This window comes from Catharus ustulatus, chromosome 1 (genome assembly GCF_009819885.2).
Source record: "Catharus ustulatus isolate bCatUst1 chromosome 1, bCatUst1.pri.v2, whole genome shotgun sequence".
Lineage (NCBI taxonomy): Eukaryota > Metazoa > Chordata > Aves > Passeriformes > Turdidae > Catharus > Catharus ustulatus.
The window spans coordinates 14,559,861-14,585,410 of NC_046221.1; the positions used below are offsets into that span (position 1 = coordinate 14,559,861).

General features: G+C 39.5%; 1 protein-coding gene across 4 annotated transcripts in view; it reads left to right on the forward strand.

Moving 5' to 3' along the window:
* Positions 1-25,550, forward strand: part of NRP1 (neuropilin 1) — a 112,858-nt gene that overhangs the window by 69,897 nt on the left and 17,411 nt on the right. For 2 of the 4 annotated variants that reach the window (XM_042779370.1, XM_033061702.2), the window contains exons 8-13: positions 9,152-9,307; positions 12,021-12,165; positions 13,589-13,920; positions 18,445-18,589; positions 21,438-21,542; positions 24,507-24,566. In XM_042779370.1, coding sequence (XP_042635304.1) covers positions 9,152-9,307; positions 12,021-12,165; positions 13,589-13,920; positions 18,445-18,589; positions 21,438-21,542; positions 24,507-24,566 — 943 coding nt within the window. The remainder of the gene's footprint in view (positions 1-9,151; positions 9,308-12,020; positions 12,166-13,588; positions 13,921-18,444; positions 18,590-21,437; positions 21,543-24,506; positions 24,567-25,550) is intronic. The other 2 variants (XM_042779371.1, XM_042779372.1) reach the window with 1 other exon arrangement.

Sequence of the window (25,550 nt, forward strand, 5' to 3'; positions counted from 1 at the left end):
AAGGATCAATCTGTCCTATCACATAACAAACCAGGGTATATTTTAACTGGTTGTATTTAGGTTACAGATTATTGTACTAAAGACTAAAGTGTCTTTCAGCCGTAACAGACACAGGAGCAGGTTCTTCTCCAATGCAAATACTATTAATTTCAGCCTTGGACTGAAGGATTAACATAGCAGAGGATAATTTTTAAATGTTCTTATCAGGCCTTAAAAATTAGCTGACCATAGGAGGGTTCCCCCTTTCATGATATGCTTAACTAAGAAAATACATCCTGTGTTTATTTTTAAAAGCCACGGCACTTAGAAATCAATAGCTTTTCTCTTTACATAACTGCAGATAGAGTAACTTTTAGATAGGTAGAGTGGGGGTACAAAAACCAGGCACCATTATCTGGCCAAAGAAACCCTGGAAATAAAATCCTCCTGCCTGAATTTTGAGCATGCTTTGCTGAGGGAAGGACAGAGCTGGGGGCAGCCAGTCTCCCTGGTTTGCTTTAGCACTTGGGGGAAGTTGTCTTGGTAGTCAGTCACCTGTGCCATCCCTTCTGCTGTCCCACTTCCTCCTCCAGCACAGGATTGGAGCAGCACTCTCAGCAGTGGGTCTTCCAAATCACAGCCTCCAAGTATTTAATCTACATGTGTTCATTTCCTCAGAGCTGTGAGGGACATACCAAAAAAGGTGAAATAATCTTTGCATGTGCAGTCTGTCTCTCATTTTTCACCAGACATTGACTGCACCCTCACCACACTGTCTAACTGTAGCTACCTGACATTTTTCTAGAAGGTAGCAGAAACTCGTATTTTAAAAAAGCAGTGACTTGCTTGTTGACCCAGCAGTAAATTAAAATCATCATATACAATGTGTATGAAATAGAAAATCGAATTTTGATGCAACAAAACTGACAGTTCCATTTAACAGAGAATAAATGAATGCAGACTCCTGTGGATGAATGACTGATTTAAAGAGACTGTGCCGATTTTTCAAGATGAGAAAGCTGATCAAAAGAAAATACCTGTATTTCCATGTGACACAGGTTGTATGCCTATTCCAGTGAAATTAGGCTTAAAAAGTATTATATCACAGACACTGAGACTTTTTCTTCATTTTGCTATGATTTTTTTATAGAAAGCCCGAAGTCTGAACTCTCAAAAATATCTGAGTGTAGTAAATTCCAGTTATTTCAGTGGAACTGTCGCTGAACACAGTGATTGCACAGTCAGGTCTATCTTTGCCATCAAGGTGTGCTGTCTGAGACAGGAGAGGTTTCATTTTGCACAGTATATCATCCCTTGCTTAGCAACTTCCATTAGCATAGGTATGCTGTGAAACAGGAAGGAGAAGTTCTTTCTGTGTGTTTACACATGTATTATTGTGCTTATATTCAAAATGCCACAATTATAAATCAAGCCATTCTTCCTGTACCCCCTGATTCTGACAAGATAGCAGCTGGCACAAAAAAACCAAAAGAACTTAATAGGCAAAATTCAGATTTTTCCCCCCAAAGTCTGTTATTCGCATGTGAAGAAGTCTGAGAGAGAAGCTTTGGATTACTTGTTTCCCATTTGTGCATTAGTTGCTCAGTAAACTTAGGGAAAAGAAAGTCCTACAATTATGTCCTTCTCTCAGAAAAGAGTGGTTCTGCAAGTATTGCTATAGAGTTTCCCTTTTCTATAGTTTCTAACACAAACCAGGGAAGGTCACATTCAAACTGCACTAAATAGTTGTCTTCATTCCAGATCAGAGGATTAAGCTCAGGTTTAAAATTAAATGTAAATTACAAATAAGTATTCAGAAAACGTTAATTAAAAGTATTACGTTCCTGACTCATTTATTGCTCAGCAAGGGTTCCTAAGTATCTTAGCTGGAGAAAGGGGCCATTCACATTCCTCCTTTTTTTTGACCAAGTCATTGTAAATGTCTTAGGTTATCCATTTGCAAGTTAATGTAGTGCTGAAGCAAAGGTTTTCATTTTAAAGAAGTAATATTTCACAGCAAGATATGTTCCTGCAAGATGTAAAACAATCTTTTTCTAAAGCACTGGGAGTTAATCAGCCTTTCTCTCCATTGCTACAGAGAGGATTTGAATGGCATAAAATGCTGATTGCTTAGATCCCAGAGTCTATAGAAAACCCAATACGATTACATTTTCCTCCTTTTGTTATCAGAGTTTATTGTATCTTGGTGTTCAGGTTTTAAATAGTGTTCAAGCAAGAAAAATAAATTAGGAAAAAGGTATTTTCAGAGTCTTCTGAATGACGATGGCGTTGCATCAAAGCCCCACATGAATGCGTGAGATGGAGCTTGCAAATGAGAAGCAGGGGAATCGTTCCATCCCTGCGTGTGCCTGGATGCATTTCAGCCTCTCGGGGAGCAGAGCACTGCCCTTGTTGAGCCAGGCTCCTGCAAGGATTTACATCCCAGAGTTTTGGGGAGCAGAGCACTGCCCTTGTTGAGCCAGGCTCCTGCAAGGATTTACATCCCAGAGTTTTGGGGAGCAGAGCACTGCCCTTGTTGAGCCAGGCTCCTGCAGGGATTTACACCCCAGAGTTTTGGGGAGCAGCACACTGCTCTTGTTGAGCCAGGCTCCTGCAGGGACTCACACCCCAGAGTTTTGGGGAGCAGAGCACTGCCCTTGCTGAGCCAGGCTCCTGCAGGGACTCACACCCCAGAGTTTTGGGGAGCAGAGCACTGCCCTTGCTGAGCCAGGCTCCTGCAGGGACTCACATGCTAGGAGTCACACTGAGCTCGTGTGCTGGTGGCAGTGCCTCTCCTGGCCCCCTTGCAGCATTTCTCTTTCACATCTGATCTTTATAGTTTCCATACTGGAGCGATTTGGTTTGCTGAATTCTGGAAATGTCTCCAGTTAAAATGCTAGTGTATTAACCTGCTGTACTGAGTCTCTTTTGTTTCTCTTTACCAGAGTGCTGCTTGCCAATTTTTATGACTACAGCAGATTTTACTATTCAAACAGAACCAGATGGAACACCAGTTCAAAGAACATGTCAGAATTAAATATTTCTTTTTTAATTAGTTGCTTCTGATTTATGCAAAAAAAAATTAACATAAGAGTGGGAGAATGTGCCATGAATCCAGATGCAACACAGCCCACACAAGCATTATCTTTTCTCTGTCAGAGACACAGAAGCTTTTTCTTTTATTCTTTTCTTTTCTTGTCTTTTCTTTTTCCTTTATGTTTCTGGATTTCATTTTTCTTATGCTTTCTGAATCTTTTCCTTCTTGAACTGGCTTCATAATGATCACTGAGATTCTCTTATGTTTATCAGTCATACTTTTTCACCATTATCCTAAATTTTTTCCTATAGAAACTATCTGATCTGCTTCTGACAAAAGTTACTGTACTCAATCCTGTGACCCCAGCATCAGTAGCTCGACTTAATAGCATCTTTTGACTCCATTCTTTGTTTTCAGTTGGGGGAATCTTTACACTTCTGGTTTTTAGTTCTGCAGAAAGGGATTTGAGCAGAAGGTGGAGATTGTGAGGAATATATATTTCAACTGCTAAAGAAAGGTTCATTTCCCTTTTCCTGCCAAGAATTCCTATGTCTTTGGCTTGAATGTTTGCTCATCTCTTCTTCCATGTTTCCCCAGTTTTGCCAAGTCACATAAGCATCAGTTTAGTAAAACACGCTGACTGGGGACAGTTGTTAGGCACAGACTACAAGTTGGGCATGTGATTAGCTGCTTTCCCTTTTGGGGCTTTCAGGATGTTGCTGTCAAGGTCAATGAAAAATATTTCAGTGACTCAGGAGAGATCTTAATAAGAGCAATATTTTCTCCACACTTTCTTTATGGAGCTGCCACAAGTATCACCGGGAGTTTTACGCAAAGATTTGAGGTAGTTTACAGGCTTAACTATATTCACTTAAATCCAGGATGAATATTTACAACCTGTCATTAATCAAGGAGTTGTGTTCTTGTAATGACTACTCATTTCAAGGATGAAGACTTTTGGAAGTAATTTCCCAACCAAATTAATTAGACTATTTTCAGAATTTGTACTGGAGCCTGTCCCATTTCTACTTAGCATTACAATCTAAGAAATTAAGGAATTAAGTCACAGTTGTATATACCTCATGAGAAGGCATGATTGGCCAAATCATCAGCAGTGTTAAGAAAATAGATCAACTCTTGCTTAATTAAATATTTGACAGAACAGTGAAGCATCACAACAGTTAATCTGACTCAGAGCACTGTATGCTATCTAGGGAAATGACACGGTTCTCTAAAAATATTTTCTTTGGTATGTTGTGTCAAATGATGAATTGTACAGCTTTTCAAGCCACAAGAGATGCCCACAACAAAAAGCTTCCTGTTGTTAATCAAACTCCAGCACTCAGTACTTTATTTTCTCAGGCTGTTGAACAGACCTACAGTAGGAGTGTTAAAAGCTGGCAAAACTGCTCCCTTGCTACAGCTGCCTCAATGACTGTATTTTATTTAACAAGGCAGATTTTCATTCTGAAGATAAGGTCTTCCATACTCCAACCTAGTAATGTATGACGACAGGAAGCAGCAATATTAATTTCAAGCTGTGTATGTTGTGTGTCATTCTTTATCCAGCAGTTTGCTCAGATTTGCTACGTGATGTATTGGGCACAGCTAAATGTTATTTTTTTCTTTCTCCTTAACTGGTCTCAAATAAAATGTGTATGCCACTGCTTGCATATCTCTGTCTTAAAAATGTGTCACCCACCTGCATTTTTTGGAGACAGTAATACAGCAATAAGAATATTTCTCCTGGGTGCTAGGAGATATTGCAGAATAAACAGAGAGGAAGTAATTCATATGTAGAAGCAGATAGTGCCTTGCAATATGCTTCTGTAGGAAATAAATTGATTTTAGAAATAGGAACAAGTGAGACCTTTTTGAAAAAAACATGAACATTTCCCTCCTGGAAAAAAAAAAATACAGACTAGAGATGCTCCTCATTTTTTGTAAGTATGGGGTCCATTCCTATAGGCAAGTCTGCTCCCAGATTTGCACTTTCAAATAAAGATGTTCACCTTGCAGCACAGGCAAGTATCAAAGGCTGTGTTTTTAGATAAGGCCCTTAAGCATCATTTTCCAAGAGAGATATGCTTCTTAATCTGAATGAAAGTGAAAAAAAAGAAAAAAAGAATTTTTTGAAAAAAAAGAACTTGAAACATGCTGCCGTTAGTCAAAGCTGAAACTCTGGTCATGAAAATGAAATGTGAAGATTTCAGGTTTGGAGACAGCTGCCTATCTCAGATCACAGCCATAAGGCTTGCAATAACTTACAAAATCGCTTGCATTTTCTAAAATAAATACCAGATGTTTGTTTATCATATGTGCAGAACGTTAAATGTCAAATAATTGCAGGGAAATGCATTTGATGTTCATCTTCAAAAGTACCATATTTCAACACCACATCTCTTCACAGTCACTCTAACATGAAACACAAGTTCTTGAAACAAAAAGGACCAGGAAGGCCAAAACAAAAATCTAGTTATGAAAGACTTACATTACAATCATATCTGGAGTAGCCTGCATCTGAGAAAAATGGGTTACCTCTGGTCATGTTAGCACTTGGAGACTTCTTTGGAGAGGATATACTGGGTTGACTGGAACTTATACAGAGAGGTGGACTCTACAGACATGAGCCTTCAAGATGCAAAAGAATTCCTATCCAGTGACACAGCTGTTCCAGAGCTATTACCCTCTGCACTGATTGTCCTGGGAAAAATAGAGAAGAGCTGTATCATATCACAGCTACACTTTGGTGCCTTCAGGTTCCAGTTGCTACTAGCAAGTGCAATGGTTGAACTTCAATTCTGAACAGTCCCAGTGACATTTAGAATCTCTGTTTTATGGACAACTTTTTGCATTTTATGGAAAGCAAAGTTTTGAAAAACATTGAACAAAAACAAAATACATCACAAAAAGATTAATGAGGGGGAGCTTAACAGCCCATTAAAATGTGTCATGCAATTTCCGAGGTAGTCTTCTACATAATTCATTTCTATCACCTTACTTAGAGCTTAATTTGCAAACATATTTAGGCACCACAGAGGGGTGCACAGTGTTGCAATTGTGTTCGCATGCACCTGGAGAGGAGCAGCTCCCCTCCAGAGGCCACTGCACAGAACTATCAAAGGGAAGCAAATGCCTTAAGCCCCAGTTCTCTCCTGGACCCTTTCATTGACACAAAGCTAGTACTAAAAATTCCAAGAGATCCATCTGCTTCTCTGCTGTTTAATCTCACCTTTCTTATATGCACTCTTCTTTCTCACAAAACACCAATGGAGAAATGTTATTCTTCTTTCCTCTATCAGCTTGTGTGCAAACAGCCCCTGGCATGCAGTAGGTCTGGGGTCACCGCTTGCTTTTGCAAGGGGTTTAAAGCTGTCCTGAACACTTGAGCTGTCAGACTCCAGGCACTCCAGGAGAGGACTACTGTTGACATAGTTCCAATTTTCAAAAGCACATAAAGATTTGCTGACCTGAAGAGAGAACACATCTATGTGAAGAGATGTGCTCCCTAACAAAGAGACCCCTGCTTCCTCCAGTAATGTCCATCTTTCTCAGTTACTGGAGCCAGGAGTGCTAATGAGGTTGCCTTTCCTTCTTTATTCTTAGGCAATAAATCAGAAGTCCTCTCAGAGTGTCCGTCACTCCCAGTGAGAGCTCTGCCAGGTTTTAGGCAGTACATGTCTATATCTGTTGTGTGTTTGGGACTTAACCCTGGGCAGTAAGATGGATGATGTAAGAAGGTATGTTGAATCCCAGAATTTGGGACCAAGCAAAATTTGGGGGCCTGAAGTTTTCTGACAGGACAAGCCTGAGGCCTGAATGGTCAGTGACTGGTAGCAATTGTTAAGTCAGGCATCAAATAGTCAAATCTCCCTAAGCCATCAATGTTAAATTTTAACTTGGCTTCAAATACCTAGAACTCTTGTAGTAGGCCATTGCTTGACTTTATTCACAATGAAGTACTTACTGTATATTAAAAAGCCTCTACTAGAATAATTTCAAATCAGTTGGAATGGTACAGGCTTGGGACCCTAATCATTTCAAAACTGAAGAGCTGTTTCAAATTGTAAGAGAAGCAGATCATTTAAATAACTTAGCTCTGCGCTCCCTCAGACTTCCAGATTTTCAAGTGCACTTCAGCCTGGAAGTGAATGTGGTATTGGACATAACTCAGTGCAGCACACTTTACAATCAGCAGAGTACAGCTTGGAGAGCATTTGAAGTTAAGCTGAGATTGCTCAGAGCAATGATGCCCAGATTCCCCCATTAACTTTCAGATTGCAACAATCTAACATCTGAGACTCTCCAGTTACTTTAAATCACTTGATTGTTTTTGTGAGGTGGTGCTGGGATTTTTTTTATTTTTTTTTTTTAAAGACTGAAATTTCTTTATCACACAAAAACAAAATGTTGCAGTATTCCACCCCTGAAGACAAGGGCTAAAATGTTACATATAGACTTTATGAGCCTTCCAAACTGGGGCAGGGGCTTTGCCCTGAAAGCCAGTTCTATCTGTCATGCACAAGGCTGCTATTCTTGTGCTGGAGAGTTCCGAAATGCCTTGCATATGTCATGGGCACTGAGAGAGCAGACACTGTCCTCATAGCACTTCCTTCAGCCTTTTGAGAGAGAATGCAGAGCTGTTGATTTAACTGCTCCAGTGCCTTTGGATATATGACATACATCCAGGAAAAAGGATGCCTGTGGGACACAGGACACATATATTCTGCATCCTACGTACTTTGGAAATAATGAAAAAGCCTGGGACATTCACAGGGCCATTCACTTGAGAAGGGTTAATTAAACCTATTATTATCCTGCTAAACTCTGGACAACTGAAGTTAAATTACACTGATTAATATTTTGTGAATAGTGTCATTTTATACTGAAATTAAATTACCTGCTTTAGGAAACGAAGAGAATGTTCTAGCTGCAGAGAAAGAGAGTGAAGAATTTGATTTTAATTGGTTTGTTGTTATGGCTAAAAATGGCTGTAAGGAAATGGCAGAGGTTTCAAAACTGTGGTCACCAACCTGACTGTGAGAAAGTTTTGTGCCCATTTTCAGCTATTTGGCAGCTGGACTTGTGCACTGGGATAAGAGTTTCTTTTGCCAGCTACTTGAGTAGCTTTATTCTTGCACCCCACATCATTCTCCCAAATATTTTGATACTTCTTTGATGCCACATGATGAACTAGATAAGGAAGAGACCTGGATGAAAAATACATAATGGGGGAGAACAAGCTTAAACTAAATCACTTGTCCATTTGTAATGGACAACATACTTCCATGAGAGCAAGAGACAGAGAGAGAAGAGAGATGATCTCTAGTGTGCATTCATGTGCATTTCTACAGCGAGTTCAAAAATGTCATTGTTTTCTAATGATGGAAGTTCATAGCATTTGATAGTTGGAACAGAATTACTGCACTCGTGCTAATGCTTCTTTCTGTTTTCCTCAAATACATCATACAGTGCTAGCAACTAATTTACCTTTTTCCTGACAAAATCATACAGTGATTTGTAATTATCTTGTGACCAACTAATACACATTGGGAACCTTCTCTTCCATTTGTGATGATCTTCTGGGGTTTAGCAGAATTCTTATCATTTCCAAAGTGCACAACTTTGACATTATCCTAGTAAATTCCATCCCATTTCTACTGCCACAGTCCTCAGGGTCACTCAGTTCTCACTGCATGAGTCTCCTCTGTGTTGGCAACACCTTGCAGCTCAGTGTCCTTAGGGAATTTCATTAGCATCTATGCAAGTGCTTAATGAAAGTATTAAGCAGGGCTGTTCAGCAGCCTGGTCCTTGAGGAATTTCTCTAGAATCTCCTCTGCAGTCTGGTGTTCCCACTCGCAATGATGGTGTGTCTGGTTCCTCCCTCACAGAGGAAAGAGAATTCTCTGGTGTGTGAATAACATTCCTGGGTAATTAGACAAATTTTCCCATCTTCTGTGATGACAAAAGAGGAGATTATGTCTATGTAATTGTCAACAGTATTTTGCAGTTTGCTTTTCATAAAATCCTTATTAGTTTTGGAAGACAGGGTGAGGTAGAGATGGTGCCACTGCTGTAATGTTGTTATGCTCTGAACTGTCTGTCCTCACATTCCAAATTATTCTCTACCACAGGTAGACCTGGGCCTTCTTCGCTTTGTTTCTGGAATTGGGACCCAAGGAGCAATCTCAAAAGAAACAAAGAAAGAGTATTATCTGAAAACATATCGTGTAGATGTCAGCTCCAATGGAGAGGACTGGATTACACTGAAGGAGGGAAACAAACCTGTTGTAAGTGGTTTTTTTACCTTTTTTAATCTCTCTTCAGCTGAGAAATAGTCTGTTGAACTGTTTAGTTGCTATCATCTGTTTAAAAAAGAGGAATAAGCTTTAGACAGGTTGATCAGCACTATTTCCCAAAGCCAAAAGCCAGCTTATGTCTCAGTAGTAATGGGCCACAGAAATTGGTGATGCAAAGCCTAGAGCAGCTGAAAATGGTGTAAGGTGATGCCCTATCTATTGAATTTACCATAATTAGAGTAATTTTGCATCTTTTTCCTGGACTGCTCTGCTACTTGCCTGTTTCTCAGAGATTTTCCATGTGACCTTGAGAAAAACATTATGCAGAACTTTTCAAAAACTGTGTTTGTCCATTATCTGCAGTGAAGCTCTGGATGTGCAGTGTGTCAGTGCCTCAGCTCCCTGTGCCTGGCTGTGCAGGACTGCCAGCAAGTGATTAGTGGTTTGTTAGACTTCCAAGTATCTCAGTGATGGGGGTCATGCAGACAGATGATTAGGCTCATCTTTCCATCCTTATAGATTTTTATCACTTTTCCATTTATCAGCAGATTTGCTCTCTGTGACCTCCCAATGAAACAGCTTTAGACACTCATAAGAAAAATTGTCATTATCCGCTACTGTGAGCATAAAGCTCATTACTGAGAAGTCAGTTCTGCTCCAGCTCTCACATGAATAGCCCCAGTGAGGCTGTGCCTCCCTTCCCACCTCACTCAGGATGTGCCTGAGAGCAGCATCCCCAGAGGCTGCCAGGGGCTGATGCAATTGGAAAAGTTTTGTGGTACCTCCTTTCAAAACAGCTTTTTTGTGACCCTTCTGTAAAGACAGAAGAGCTGGGCAATATCAAACTGTATCAGTGTAACCCTATCTAGCTCTAAATATTTGGTTACTGGTTTGTCCCTGACTCATCTCTAAGTGCTGTGCCAAGTCCACTACATTTATCTAATCGATGTGGTAGCAGTGTTTTACAAATACATCTTGCTTTTTTGAAGCGCTTTGGAAAACAATAAAAAATGAATACTGAAAGCTTCTCTCTGACAGGTATTATCCTGGTTTTACTGGAAGTTCTGAAAGTCAAATGACACAATGTGGGCACTGTACAGTGATGTATATAAAGATACAATAATTGACTTGCCCAAAGTCACAAGAGGGGCCAGCACAGTGGCTGGTATGAGACACGGGGTTTCCTGGCTCTGGATTCTGTAATCTGAACAAATGCTTCTTTCAAAATCAGACCATGCCTGATTTTCATTACCAGCTTCAATTTGTAAACTCTCCAAGAGTGTATTTTACATGAGTTTCTCTTGCACATGCTGTCTTTAATTAGTGAGAACATTCCCTAAACCTGTGTCACTTGGACAAAAAGTTCATTTAAAAAATCAGTTTTCTAAAATGGCAGTATTTTGCTGTTGATCAAGACAAGAAAAATGTATGCACCAGTCTCCCTCCCAGATATTTTAATTCAAATTAAAAATTTGCAATTACAGGTCTCAAGGCAGCCATATACCAGTGTTGCACTAACTACACATAAGAATCTGTGTATTTTGAGAAAAGACTCTGTCAGATACAAACTTTGAGAAAACTACAGCAGGTCCTCACAGAAAATAAAAAGTTCTGGAAAGAAATGCAGTTCCATTAAAAATCTCTTACTAGATATGAATCTCTTATCTTAAATTCCTTGAGATGTAACTGAGCCTTATGAGTTGACAGCTGTGTGCTGTTGGCCTCGGCTCCAAATTAATGCAGCTACTGTAAAGAACAAACAGGAAAGCAGGACAGTGTGTGTAAGAAATGGGAGAATCTCCCATGAAAGGAGAGGGGGATGCATCCATGGAAAACAACAGGAAATTGGTCCCCTCTACGTGAGGAAGAAGCAGGAAGCTGAATCACCTTCTTTGGACTGGAACATTGCAAGGTTTCAGCTGGGCTAGGAAGGAGTGTGTCTGCAGGATCCTCAACATGAAAGCACAGCACAATCATGTGCTTCTGGTGGAAGTCTCATTGTTCATCTAATTTGACTGCCAGCCTCAGGGGATGCAGGGAAAATCTTGGAGCCTGCTATAGAGATTTTAAATAGACTTCAATTTTAATATGCAAGGAAAAAGAAATTCTGAGAACTTGTTGAAAAGGATTAGAAAAACAGGAGGTTAACAAGGCAAAGTTTGCACAATACGCCTTAAAAAATCTGAAACCCAAGGTCAGCAAAATAATTCATGTTTTTATCATAACTCCATGTAGCATTTTTATGTGGTCTAATTGAAATCCAAATCTTTAATTTGAGCCTGAGATTCTGTAGCTTTCTGCATCATTCTATGAGTGTACAAGAATTAAAACTGCTCTAGTTTTATTTATGCTGCCCTAGTTTTATTTATGCTTGCATTGGGGGATTCTTCCAATACACAGAAGTTGTTGGGTGACAAAGACCAGTGTTTGTCATTCCTACATGTAGATCTGGCATTAGGAACAACTTTTTTAGTATCATTGAACACCTTACATCCTCATTTTTCCTCCCCAAGGAAAGCAAACCTGTCTGCAATAATTGTGTTAGGAGATTAATGAAATAGTTTCTCATGCAAGTCTTTTGTATCAGTCCCCACAACCAACCCTGATTAGACCTTATAGCATAACTATCTGTAAAAAACACAGAATTGCAAACACCATTTAAGTGAAAGCCTAACAAATACATACTTTTTCTTTCCTCACAAAGGTGTTTCAAGGGAATAGCAATCCCACTGATGTTGTTTACAGACCTTTTGCCAAACCAGTTTTAACACGGTTTGTGCGAATTCGACCCGTGTCTTGGGAAAATGGAGTTTCACTGAGATTTGAAGTGTATGGCTGCAAGATAACAGGTATGTCTTGGGAAAGATTATAAAATCAGGGGAGTCTATTGTGCCTATGCTATGGGATTTATTTTTATGCATAAAATTCATGGTCATGATTTCAACCATGATCTGAATGTAGAAATGTTAGAAAAAGACAAAACATCACAACCCAAACATCTAGTGTTATCTGAATATTTTTTTGTCACTGTATTTTAGTTTCAATTACTTTTATTTCAATCCCTTTATAACTTCATGCAAAATTCCTGAGATACACAGGTATTTTGCAAGTTCCCATCTTATTTTTCCCTTCTAAACCTCTAGTCCCTTATGTCTGCTATTCATAGGTGCTTCTCAGCAGGTTCCTCAAGGAACAAACATACATGACTAGGTTTAAAAGGATTGCAAGGTACAAACACTTAGATCTGAAGCCTGTGCAAATAATGGTGTTTGAAGTCAAATTCCCAGTCATGATCCGTATTGTAATGCAATTCCTTTATATCACATAGTTACCTGTCAGAAATTTTTTAGAAATATCTTTTTTTACAGTTTTAGATTTTCTATAATTTCTACACAGTGGGAGTGTCTTCATCTGTAAAGTAAAAATACAACTTGCAGTTGAAAGAAAATGTTCATGAATTATTAGACTTTTGAAAGCTAATTTTTCTAGCACATTTTTTAGCACTCAATGCAGTTAAATGGCACTAATTTTTAATAGTTCTAGGGATATTTTTTTTCTCTCAAGGTGTTTCTTTGTTCTTGAAAATGTTTCCTGGAACTGGGTTCCGTACAGCGGGAAGCTTACTGATTACTTTGTTAGAGAATTCCAAGTCATTCTATGGAATCTTTTCAGATTAGATATAGGTAATCAGAACTACTGTTACATTCTATATTACAATTCTTCATTCCTTATTAGCAGGTAGTTTATTTTATTTTTATCTAGGATCAGAAAAGAAGCAACTATTTAGCTTCTGTGTCACCTGAAAAGGTCTGAGAGTTTAAATAAATGCATTAGGAAAATCTCAAATGCAACAATAAATTATATTTTAATGTATGAAGATTTCCATTTCCAATGCCACCAAAATTAGGTAATCTGCAACCAGATTTTGGCTGGTTTTGGAATTTTTCTCTAAGGAAATATTCACAAGTCCAGATGGCTCTGCACTCTTTGCCTTAGCAAGAAGAATAGAAAACAAGAATAGAATAGGACTTTCTGATCCTCTTCGTTCCCACCAAGCCAAAAATACTTGTGGTATTTTGGTACTTCCTGCTAAAACTAGGATATGCAAGTTTGAACAAGTGAAAATTATATACAAATCCAATGGATTATTTTGAATATAAGAAATAAATAAGTAATTAGTTATGATAATTGAATTGACTGACATGTCCTGTTTCTATTTCAGCACTTGTTCAGAATAACTATTTAATTTATTTGGATCTTTTTTCTCTGTAGATTATCCTTGTTCTGGGATGCTGGGTATGGTGTCTGGCCTTATTCCTGACTCTCAGATTACTGCATCTACCCAAGTGGATCGAAACTGGATTCCAGAAAATGCTCGTCTCATAACGAGCCGTTCAGGTTGGGCACTGCCACCAACTACTCATCCATATACAAATGAATGGCTTCAGATAGACCTTGGTGAGGAAAAAATAGTGAGGGGCATAATTGTGCAAGGAGGCAAGCACCGAGAAAACAAAGTGTTCATGAAAAAATTCAAAATTGGCTACAGCAACAATGGATCAGATTGGAAAATGATCATGGATTCCAGCAAGAAAAAGATAAAGGTAAGGGCAAAAACTCTGCACTAAAGAAAAGTTGAGTTTAAAAAGAAAGTTTGCATTACATTTCTACACATCTCTATCTGACCTTAGAAAACGCACACAGCTGGGTGAAACCAAGTAGGATTCCAAGGTCAGCAGCCCTGAAGGAATGCTGTGGGAGCTGTCCCATGCCTGAGGGCAAGAGCTGGCCTTAGGACATTTGCCTCTCTGGCACCAAGTTTTGCTTATTCAACAGCTAGTTCTGGCTTGACTCCTGGCAACATTGGTGCCTCTGTGGCCCACAATTTACTGCAAAATCCCATGAAATGGGATTCAAAAGTCTACTCTAAAAAGCCAAACTCTAAAACTGACAGTAAACAAATTTGAGGCAAATTTATTTGAATTACTTTTGTTTTGCATCTTTTCTGTAAGAGCTGTAGAATGAGAATGGTGTTACTCAACTCAATGGGATATCTCTTGCATTTCTCAACTGCTTGCAGATTGCTTTGAGAGTTTCACAGGCTTTCTGTAATGATCTGATCCAAGTCCCTCCAAAAGAAAGTGATGAAGTTTTTGCCATGTTATCCCATCCCAAGTGAGAAGTACTACTGTACTGTCACAAGGGAAGCATCTTGGAGGTTGCTTGTGAAGACATTTCCAGAGGAGGGCCAAATGAATTGCTAGGTTAGATTACAAGGAAAAGAAAATTACTGTGGCCCAGAAGAGTTTCTAGGAATATATCTGTTTTGATTTGTCTTTGGATGTATGCATTTCAGGACCTAAATTGCACTGGGGGTTTAGCTTATTTACACCAAATCCCATTGAAGTCTTCCATCCCATTTTGCTATCACTGCTCACAAAGTGCAGTTTTTCCGCAAAAGGCACAGCTCTTTCTTAGCCCTCCTACCCAGTTCCTTGAGGAAATGAGCAGACATGCAGCCCTGCTCACAAATTGGTGCTGAGTACTGAGATGACCAGGGAATCATGTACCGAAACGTCCCCTCAAAAGGCAAATCATTGTGGTGTTTAGCAGATGGGAATCCTGGAAATTGCTCCATATCTCATCTGTGTTAGTTTGAAAATTAGATGTAAAAGCTGTTTCGCTGTATAGACTCATCCATTGGAGGAACCTGTGTTTCCTTAAAGGAAAAGCTGAGTGGGCCCATGGATGCAGCTTTTCCAGGCACATTTGGTAAATATTGGACTTCATTCTCTCCTGTTTTAATCTCACTGAATATGTCTGCATTTTCTCACTTTTCATCATTTGTTTGGGGGATTAAAACTAAACGGATTCAGCCTTTGCAGTCATCTCCTTTCTCTTGTTACCATGAGTTTTGACTTCATCATAAAGTGTGAAGGGAGTGTAAATCAACAATGGGATCTTACCATTTTCTTTCTAAAATAGATGTTGTTTTGACATGTACTTCTACACTGTGGCTCAACGAGGGAAAAAATAATGCCATATGCTTTCGAAGCATCGCGCCGTCTGCTGCATGGCTTTCTGTTTTCTAATACAGGCACTTGCCATCATTGTCAGAAGTTAGCAGTTTGACAAGAAAACTAGTGTGCTAACTAATGCACTGAGCCCATCCTCAGCTTTCATCACCACCAGAAATTAACTTGCAAGATTAATGGAATGGAGAGGGCTGGAATTCAAATCTCTTGTGGCATAATTATAATCCTTCCTGAAAATTCAATATATTTAATAAACTTTATTCCAAAGCACAAGTCTTCTTCTTTAAAGAGAATAGGATAAATCCCATGATTTTGGAGCCTGAGGAATTTAAAATGTTAATACTGGAATGTAGTGTTTTTAACTGTAAGTAGAGCTGGATGGGACAGGATGCTATAATGAGTCACAGCAGGAACGTGGATTAGAAACAGCCCTGTTATATGAAATGAAACACATCGTTTCACTTGGTTTAAGTCGTGACTTTCAATAAACAAACAACTGCATTTCAGAGAAGAAAGAGCAGTGACATAACAGGCTAAACATAACAACAGAATGTGTCCAAAGGGTGAAACATCACCTTGTTTCTTAACATGATCTTGTCATTCATGCCTGCAGCTGCTTTCGCAAAGACTGCCATAACTCCTTCCTCTTTGGCTGACCCACTTTCAGCTATTTTTGAGTGTGCAAAATGTTTCCCCCTGTAATTTAGCTGAAGCACTCAAAGGAGTAAAAATCACAAATCATCAAATAACCATGCAGAACTCCATTTCAAGATCCAATTTGTATTTCTTGTCCATGGGCTTGCTTACTGAAGCTTACTCCATAAATTCATCTTTCTCTTTCATACTTCTTTCCTCCTTCCATTTTTTATGGGGGTAGGATGAGTTGTTTTGCAGGAGTTTTTTGCTGTTGTTTTTACAGTTCCTCTCATCATTTCTGGTACAAGAAACTTCAGAACATCCTGCCATTTGGAACATCCTTTTAAAATTTTTCTGCAATGTTTATTTTGATTTTAAAATATGTTAGGCAATTTTTTTTCTGCTCACCATCTTAGCTCCTCTTTTGTTTAGCTATTATTTATTATATCTTACCTTTGTAGTGGAGTAAAGCAATTTGTGACATAGCTTATATAAAGGACACTCACAAAGTGAAGTTTTGCTCTACACTCCTCTCTCCTCTCCCACAAAGAGTATCAGTGTGTGTTTTAAATGAACAGTCAAAATTGAATCACAGGCAGCTCTGCTCCACAAAGGACAATGATTCAATGTAATTCTAGATGCCTATTGAATCCTAATGTCTATGTGTCAGTACTCCATAGTGATGTCTTTTATAAATCAGTTTTCATTATTATATGTTGCTATTAAGACTACTATTAAAAAAGGGAGCAAGGATTCCTCAGATACATGTGTCTGTCTAATTTTTGCACATCAAATGGCATTCATTCTTTTTCATATAGTAGGTAGCTTTTCTGATCATTTGCACTATATTGTTATTCAAATATAATAATATGTAATTCCATGTCAATTAGATCTGACAGGCCCTCTACACATGAATTTGTGACAACTGTCTTCCAAGCACTGGCAGTACACTGGGTCAGCCAGTGCCCCTTGAAGCCACCTTGGAGGTGCAATTCCCCTAGGAAATAGGAGAAGCGGCACTGATGCTGAAATTATTTTTTCAGTTTAGCTGTTCACAGTCTCCCGTCACCACTGGCTTTTGCAAGTGGCACTCTGTAACCAGTGGCCAGAAGGATTGTGATCATAATGCAGAGGTGTACAGTAAAAACCAGGATGGCTTTCAGAACTGCACTGAAGGTACAAGAAGCAATAGGGTTTACCTGTGCTGGTTTTCTGCCTTGAGAATCCAGCCAGCTTTTCCCATGGCCTCTGTTTTCTCTGCCCCAGATGAGCAGAAGGAGTTCACTGTAGGTTGGGTTTTGTTCTCATCCAAAATGAAGGGCATCTGCTTTCTTCCTGAAGAATGCTTCCAGTTTCACAGCTGTGTCTTAGAAGTATTTTGTGGTAGCACTTCTAATCTTAAATTTGAACTGGAGTTCAAAGATTTTTTTTAGAGTTTTGCTATTTCACTAATTCATGGAAAACATGAATACACTTTTACTTCATTGTTATATACATTTTCATATTTTTTACTTTAAAGACTTCTGTACAGGATGTTCTGACAACATTTTTTTGCTATAAAATATGGTAAAAATAACTGCTTTTTCCTATCTTGGCCTATAAAGCTTTCATGCCAAGGATTGTTTCTTTGTTCAGTTGATTCCTTCTAAAGACAGATCATCTACATGGAGGCACTTGAGGTGTTGCTATAAGTACAAATTATAATGTGTTCTATATGCAAAAGATTACTGAAAAGGAGAAACTGAAGGTATCAAACAAATGCCATTGAGAGTTGTATTATGTCTGAAGAGCCCAAAGTGCAATTCAGAGAAGAAATTTTTTGTCTGAAATGTACATTTGCTGACCTGCCTTGCCTGTTGGATTATATTGCAATTTTGTCAGGAAGAGCTTTCTTCTCTTTCTTCTAATTCTTCTTCAATAGCAGGCTCACCGGAAGAACTCTTGCAGCTACTGCTCCTGAAGTTTAATTTATGCCTTTTGAAATACCTACAGCTTGTGAAGCTCTGTCACTGGGGGAAATCAGATTGAAATTTTCTCCTGAATAGTTGGATTATTATTGTAACCACTTAAAAGGTGACAGGATCTTCACCTCAGCCATTTTTTTTCCCTGAGAAGTGTTGGAAATGTCACCCAGTTAAACCTCAGATCAGAGCGTCATTTAAAAACATGTCTCATTAAACACTCAGCTCTTGTTATGACCCTGATGGATTGGTTGCTACTGAATTTATGAAAAATGAAATGCATTACTTTTCCGAGAAGCTTTAACAATGTATTTTCCATTCTCATTTAGGATAGGAATGCCTGACACTTATTAAGCCGTTAGAGTATGGCCTACTGCTCACCTAATTCAAAGGCTGCAGAATGAAGGAAAAGAGATGAGTGTGGAAAATAGACTTTCCTTTTTTTTCTTCTTTTTCTTTTTTTATTTTAACAAGTATCATTTGTCATGCTTTGCAGACTTTTGAAGGCAACACCAACTATGACACGCCTGAACTGCGGACTTTTGAACCGGTATCGACACGATTCATTCGCGTCTACCCTGAGAGAGCCACGCACGGGGGACTGGGGCTGCGAATGGAGCTGCTGGGCTGTGAACTCGAAGGTAATTGCTCTGCTAGAAATGAATGCACTTTATTATTTTCATAAATATGTTCTCTACTTGGTCTGCTGCTGAAGACTGCTGTGTCTGCACAGGCAGCGCATCAGACTCTCGCCTCCATGACTGCCATCAGTGCTATTTCTTGGCCTATTCAGTTCCCCTCTGCAACATTTGAGTGTGCCCAAGGCACAATTATTATTATTTTTCCCGTTCCTTTGTTGAATCACAGTGATATTCTCCACATGGTTTTCCATTCCCTTAAGCAGCCTTATGATTATACTTTTGAGAATCATAGAGCTATTAGGAGAGAATAAAGACAGGAACTTAAATTTTATGTTACCGTGATACAACCCTGGAGGAGATGTTTTCCGAGAATCCAGAGCTTTGCACTAAATATAGTAATTATGTCCCTGTATCCTTCAAAGGACCTGAAAGTCACACCACAAACTATGGTGGGCAAAGATCACTTGCCTGGACAGTGCGTGTGGTGTTACTTTTGGGGGGTAAAGGGGGCCTCTTTGTTCTTTACTAAGCTTTAATTTTGCAAGAGTATGTAAGAGATGAAAGACCAGGAAAAGCAAAGTTTAGACATTTGTCCTTGGACTGTGACATGCAGTCTGCTTTGATTTTTGTTATATAAACATAATTATTTAACTTCATAGATAACTACAGATAACACTATGTGAATTTAACAATTTTATCTGGTGGATAATGGTACAGTGGTGAGGCTTACAAACCACACAGCTTAAAAATACACAGAATAACAAACCACATTATTTGGGGTTTCATGTGACACCTCTTATAGAAGCAGCTGAACAGGCTCCCAAGATGAATGGAAACAACTGCTTTACCTCCATTTCTTTCTCACCATTTCTCCCCCAAGAGGGAAGTGTGGGAGGCATTTGCTGTGAGAACAGATGATTTCTGTGTTGTTTTTTTTTCAGTTTAGTGATTGAATATGTAGGATTTTACTTGGCCCGGAAAGTGGGGAGGTTGGAAATACTTCTTAGTTCCCACAGGAAGTCCTCATTTCCTGTGGGAATACTTAGTTCCTGCAGACTATTGTGCTACTTGCTCACTAAAAAAGAAAACCCAGCACCTGCCTTATGTAAACTCACAACCTGTGGGCAAAGCCCTTCAGCCACAGGGCTCCTGTAGCCACCAAGCCATCCAGGGGTGAGTCTGTGGACCACCCTACAAGAATATATTGCTCAGTGAGATAGGGGAGCCTTTGCCTTTAGGCAAACTTTCTTTTTCCACTGGGACACATCTTTTCACATTTTTCTTTCTGCTATGGTATACTTTTGATGTATGCTCACCTGTAGGTCACCCATGGAAAGGTGAGGTCAATTCCAATTTGCCTGTCCTAGGAGCACAATAATGCTTGACATTGTATAATTGCATCTTAAGGAGGGAGTTGAATGAAGCCACTTGAGATTTACTGAGCAAGAAAAGACTTGAGATGAGAAAAGAAGCATGGAGGTTGGCACAGAGAGAAGTAGAAATCAGGTCTCCAGCAGTAATGAGCAAGGGCAAGTTTTGTGTTCTTGAAGCATCCCAGGAGGGCATATATGAAATGATGGCAGAGATGTAGGCAAGCTTGAGGCGATATAGGGACACAAAGATCAAGGTAAGAAACTTGACTGGATGTAGAAAGCTACACGGATTCCCCCAGAGGGGTTTTTATAGCAATGTGGGTAGCAAATGTTCTGCATAATTCATAATAGGTACAGAACTGTTTCTTTAACTAGGGATAGATTGAACCTGTAAAGCATAGGTCAGGGTCTTAATGAAAAAAGTTTTATCCCATAATATAGCTACTTCAAAAACTACCCCTCTCCTGACATTTTCAAGCCAAGAAGTCAGTGTATGTGATCTTCTGTGGCCAGTGGACACTGAGGGCAGTAGAAGTGAATAGAAGAATCTGCAAACGACCTACATTATTGCATAGCCTTTAATGAGTGAAAAACATTACTAATGAAAATAACAGTAAGTGGAGAAGAGACAAAAGCCTGGATCACATTCCAGGAGTGCTTATCTTAAGCCAGGGAACTATAAGTGCAGCATGAAACACAAACGTAGCACCAAGTCTCTGTGTTCTGGTTTTCCAGATATGATGTGCTTTGAAAAATACTGGGCAAACATGTGTTTTATGGCATCTTACAAATCTGAAGCTTTTAATTACAATAACAAAGTTCAGACTTTTACTGGTTAGGCTGCTGCTACCAGAAAGTCATCACCAGTGAGAAGCAGGCAGGTGGCCGGGAGGGATGACTGACATCACTGATGTCTTATTTATTTATAACTTCAACAAAAAACAAAAGAAACGCCTTCCATGTGTCCTCATTGAGCACAAAGTGATTTCACATCACACTGCCTTCCTGCTGCTGTTACCAGAACCATGCTCAGACATTTCCTCTCCTACATGTGCTCTGCAGAGAGGTTTCTTCAGCAATGCCTTGGGTGCTAGAGAATTACCACCTTGAGCGTGTAGCCCTCCTGTTCCTCTGCACAGGCCCACTCACTGGGACTTCAGAGAGCAGTAAAATTATGGAGTCTCTACCCCACACACCACCCTCCAGGACTCTCATTCTGCCTTGCCAGGCTTTCATTATTCCTTGATAGGAACAACAAACACCCGTTAGCCAGTGAATAGACAGTCGGGGGCTTTGCTGCCCAGCTGTGCTCAGCCCCTGAGCTCAGATATGCCTCAGTGCAGGAGGCAGACCAGATACCCTCCATTCCAAAGAAGTACTCAGGCACAACACATGGTGCTCATCAGGATGTTACTTCCAGCTATATGCTGGTTCTCCAACTCGTGTTTTAACCGAACAACTGGGTTTTGTTCCAGCTCCGACTGCTGTCCCCACCGTTTCCGAAGGCAAGCCCGTGGATGAGTGTGATGACGACCAGGCAAACTGCCACAGTGGCACAGGTGATGACTACCAACTGACAGGTGCAGAAACCATCCTCATTCCATTGCAGCTTCATTGTAGCTCATATCCATCACTAGCTTAATGTTTGCACTGATTTAACCACTCAATATTAATGGATATTAGTATGCAGTTTGTATCGTTAGTGCTGTCAAAACATGGGCATCTGCCTTTTACATATGACAATACTTTTGATTGTTTTCTCAGCTATGTAATTTTTGAAGAAAATAATAGTGACTGGGTGGAAGAGAGGGCAATTTTTTGAGTGGCAATTGTGTCTAATCAAATCTTCTAATCAAACTTTCTCTTACTAACAAGAAAAGCTGGATAATACTCTTGAGATTTATTGTCTGAGATTGAAGAACTTGAAATATTGCTTGGTTTACATATAGGCTTCCTGCCTAAAACTTAGTATAGGACTCAAATCTCATCCCCAAACCTTTCCCAGACAGAAACAAAACAGATTTGTTTCATCAAAGCGTACTGCCACATACTCACACTATATTTCCATGAGCTTCCCTGTCTGCGCTGCATTACAGCCACAGAGGGGCTGATGTTCTCCAAGCTGCCATCACCAGCAGAAAAATAGGAGGGGGAGGTGTAACATAGACTGCAACTGGAACAGAGAAAGCTTGCTAGGTTTCATATCCTCACACTTCTGCACAGAATCATTAGTCCGTCTAAGACAGCTGACACTGCATCTCTATGTTTTTGATCTCTTCTTGGAGGTCACTTGTTCCACAAATCTCCGTGTCTGTTTGATTAGATCTATACATCTGCAGTAATTGAGCTTGTTTTTAGATGCAGCGACACAAGTTATTTCATCACTGCTCCCTGATGTGCTCATCTAATAAATGTTTATTGCTTCTTATATCCATGACATAAAATAGCATTAAAATCTGGCAATAGCTGTCCAAGAGGACATTGGGTGAGCTTAGGTAAGAGATTGGCTTTTTGGAATGAGCCAAGTCGAACATCAGGCTGCACATATAAATGAAAGTGAAATTTTAATGTCAAACCCTTCCTGAGCTTTGCCAGTGTTTCCTGTAATTGCATGTTGCAAATCATAAATTGAAAAAACAATTCTTGAGTGGAAAAGACAGTGCACGGTCACTGTCACTGCTTTTCAAATCAGTGTCCCAGATGAACCTTATTCTTTTTGAAAACAGCCATGAAGGGAGCCTGATCAAATGGTCTGTATTGTGTTAAGGTAGCTCAGAAAGCTTTCAATGTTACTAAACAATGTAATTTATTTATTTATTTATTATTCAGAAAAAAAAAAAGGCAGGTCAGGAAACACTAGGGCTTCCTGCAGAGCCCTACACTGTCTTGCAAAGCCCAATAGGTAGAGACATATTGCACATAGAGGAGGCTCTGACAGGGAAAGCAGACAGATCTATGCAAGAACCTTCATGATTATGGTCTCTGCACTTCAAGGAGCTCAGGGCTTCATCCCACATGTCCCTTAGGGAATGTTTATTGAGCAGAAGAAAAACCTTCTGGCAGTTTCTGCAGGTTGTGCTTAGGGTGCAATTTATAATCTCTAAGACAAGAGAACAGCCGCTGTCCTTCCTGAGCACGTCATCTTCCTGAGCATCCCTCTTCTAGGGAACTGAGTGTTTTCAGTATTAGTATTGAAAATAACTGCACTGCCCTCCTATGAAAGTGCAGACACTTACATGTAATTTATTGTTACAACACTTCAAACCCTCAGCAGTGCATGCCCAGTTGTTCTGGACATTGGAGAAGTGTTGCATTGTACATATGGAGTTACTTATAACGGAACTGATTTTACCAATAAATTAATTATAAACATCCTTTTCTTCCTCCAAAATGCATAGAAGGCAAGTATGCAATTCTTGTGGCCCATTAAGGATAGCAGGGCAGTGCAGAGGGGATTTCATGAGTGCCTTTCCCTCTCTTACCCGTTCCCAGAGCAAGCGTGGTGTGTGCGCTCTCGTGGGTGCGACTGCGGAGTCGCTTCCCTGACAGCACTTGCACATATGTGAGTGCCACAGTGAAGCCTCCCTTGCAATTAACTATAATTGTGCTGTAGGCCAAATTCCTTCCTGCTCTATTTGGACCCCATACAGAGCTACTCTATTTGCGTGGTTCATAGCATTTCCCATCAGATCATTCTCACAAACATAAAGCTGATACAGCTTGGGCATTCATTCTCATTGGAAGTCATCATAGTCATCCTTTCTATAATGCTTTAAGCACTTGCTTGCTGGAGAAAAGAAAAGAGGAGCCATTGACTGGTAATCAGCACCCCACCGTGCATTTATAATTGTACTAATTTCCTTTTTGTTTCCTTATGAATATGAGGCTTGCTTTAAAAAGTCAAGTATTTTAAAAATATCAATTAGTAAGCCTAGGAGAGGGCCATGACCCCACTCACCTCTTGTTTATCTGCATGAAGAAAAGGACAAAGGGGAAGTTCTTAATTTTTCCTTCACTTTGAGACAGAAGTGAAGCCTACCTTAGACTAGATCCTAAAGTCTGGAATTCCCATGCACCTCTCTGAGTTGGTCTCACAACACAGCTATAAACAACATACAGGGAAGCAGGTCCCAGTTTTACCTCACATCCCTGATATAAGAAACAACAGGTCATGGGTAAATCAACAAAACAGTGACTCTTAGGAGATGCCATAAAGACCAGTTGCTCACTTCCCATGTGATTTGGAGCAAATCGGTGTCTATAAACCAAGGACAGTCCCAGGGAAATGTTGAGGATTATTTAGTTGGTGTTTGCAAGGACTCCAAAGGTACACAGCTTTATTTAATGAAGAGTTCTTGTGTTCTTTTTTGATAAAGGAAACCAGACTTCTAATGTCATATTTTCATGCTTAAGCTTGCATGCTCAGTTACCTACATGTCTAATAAAGACAGTAATATTTCAGGTTTATATATAGGCTATTCCTAATGACTGCTGTGTCCTTTGTTGTGTCACATGTATCATGATACGCATAATTTCTTTTCCAGGTGGGACTACAGTGCTGAATACAGAAAAGCCGACAGTAATTGACAATACATTACAACCAGGTAAAAAAAATTCTTATTAAAACCACAATAAATTCCATACCCAAATTTCATGCCAGAGACAAAATAATGAATTGCAGCACTTCCTGACTTACCGTTCCTTAAAGTCTCTGAAGTAAAGAAGCATCTGGTCTCTTAGCTCTGTGCAGTAAATATTTTATTCCTTTCATCCACATGTAGATACAGCAGAGAACAAGATTTCCTTCTGCATCAGCAAATGCCAAGTGCTGACAAAATTAAACTAACTTAATCACACAGTGCACTGTTTAAATGTGGCATGTCAATGACACAAAGTGTGTTTGCAAACTCCAGGAAAACAAAAACAGCCACACAGGCCCACTCACTATTTATATCCATGGTTTTACAAAACTAAGACAAGTAAAATTTGCCAGTTCCTTTCCACCAGGGAGCTGGCTGTTTTACAATATTGTTTTCTATCAAGTTTTCTTGAAATGCAGTTACATAAACTGCTACCATGAACTTGAAAAGGGAAAACCAAGTTGTCACTGGCAGCAGGTCCTTGTTACTTAATACAATAGCTAGCAGCTTTTAAATTCCTTAGTTTGTGGCTTCCTCAGCTTTCATACCATTTTTTTAATATCCTATACAGTTTACTGGGAGTGGGGGAGAAGATGGATTTGGGCAGAAAACCCAAACTCCAAGAACTATAAGCAACAGTTAAAAATCCTTTGCATCAATAATTGTGGAGCAGTAAAGAGGTCAATTTTCAGTTACTCCCATTTCCTCCATTAAAGCACAGTCAGGCACAGTCTTGCAAGTGATTTATTAACAGGGTGGGTAAGTGTTTATCATTGTTTCCTCAACCATGTGACACAATCCAGTCTTGCTTCAAGTGAAAGAAAGGGACTAATAATGCAAAAAATTTCCTAAAGGACACTGACGGTGTTGATCTGATTAAGAGATAGAGCTGACTTAGCTCAGACGTTGTTCCCACTCTCAGGCTCTGTGCTCAGATATTGCAGAGGC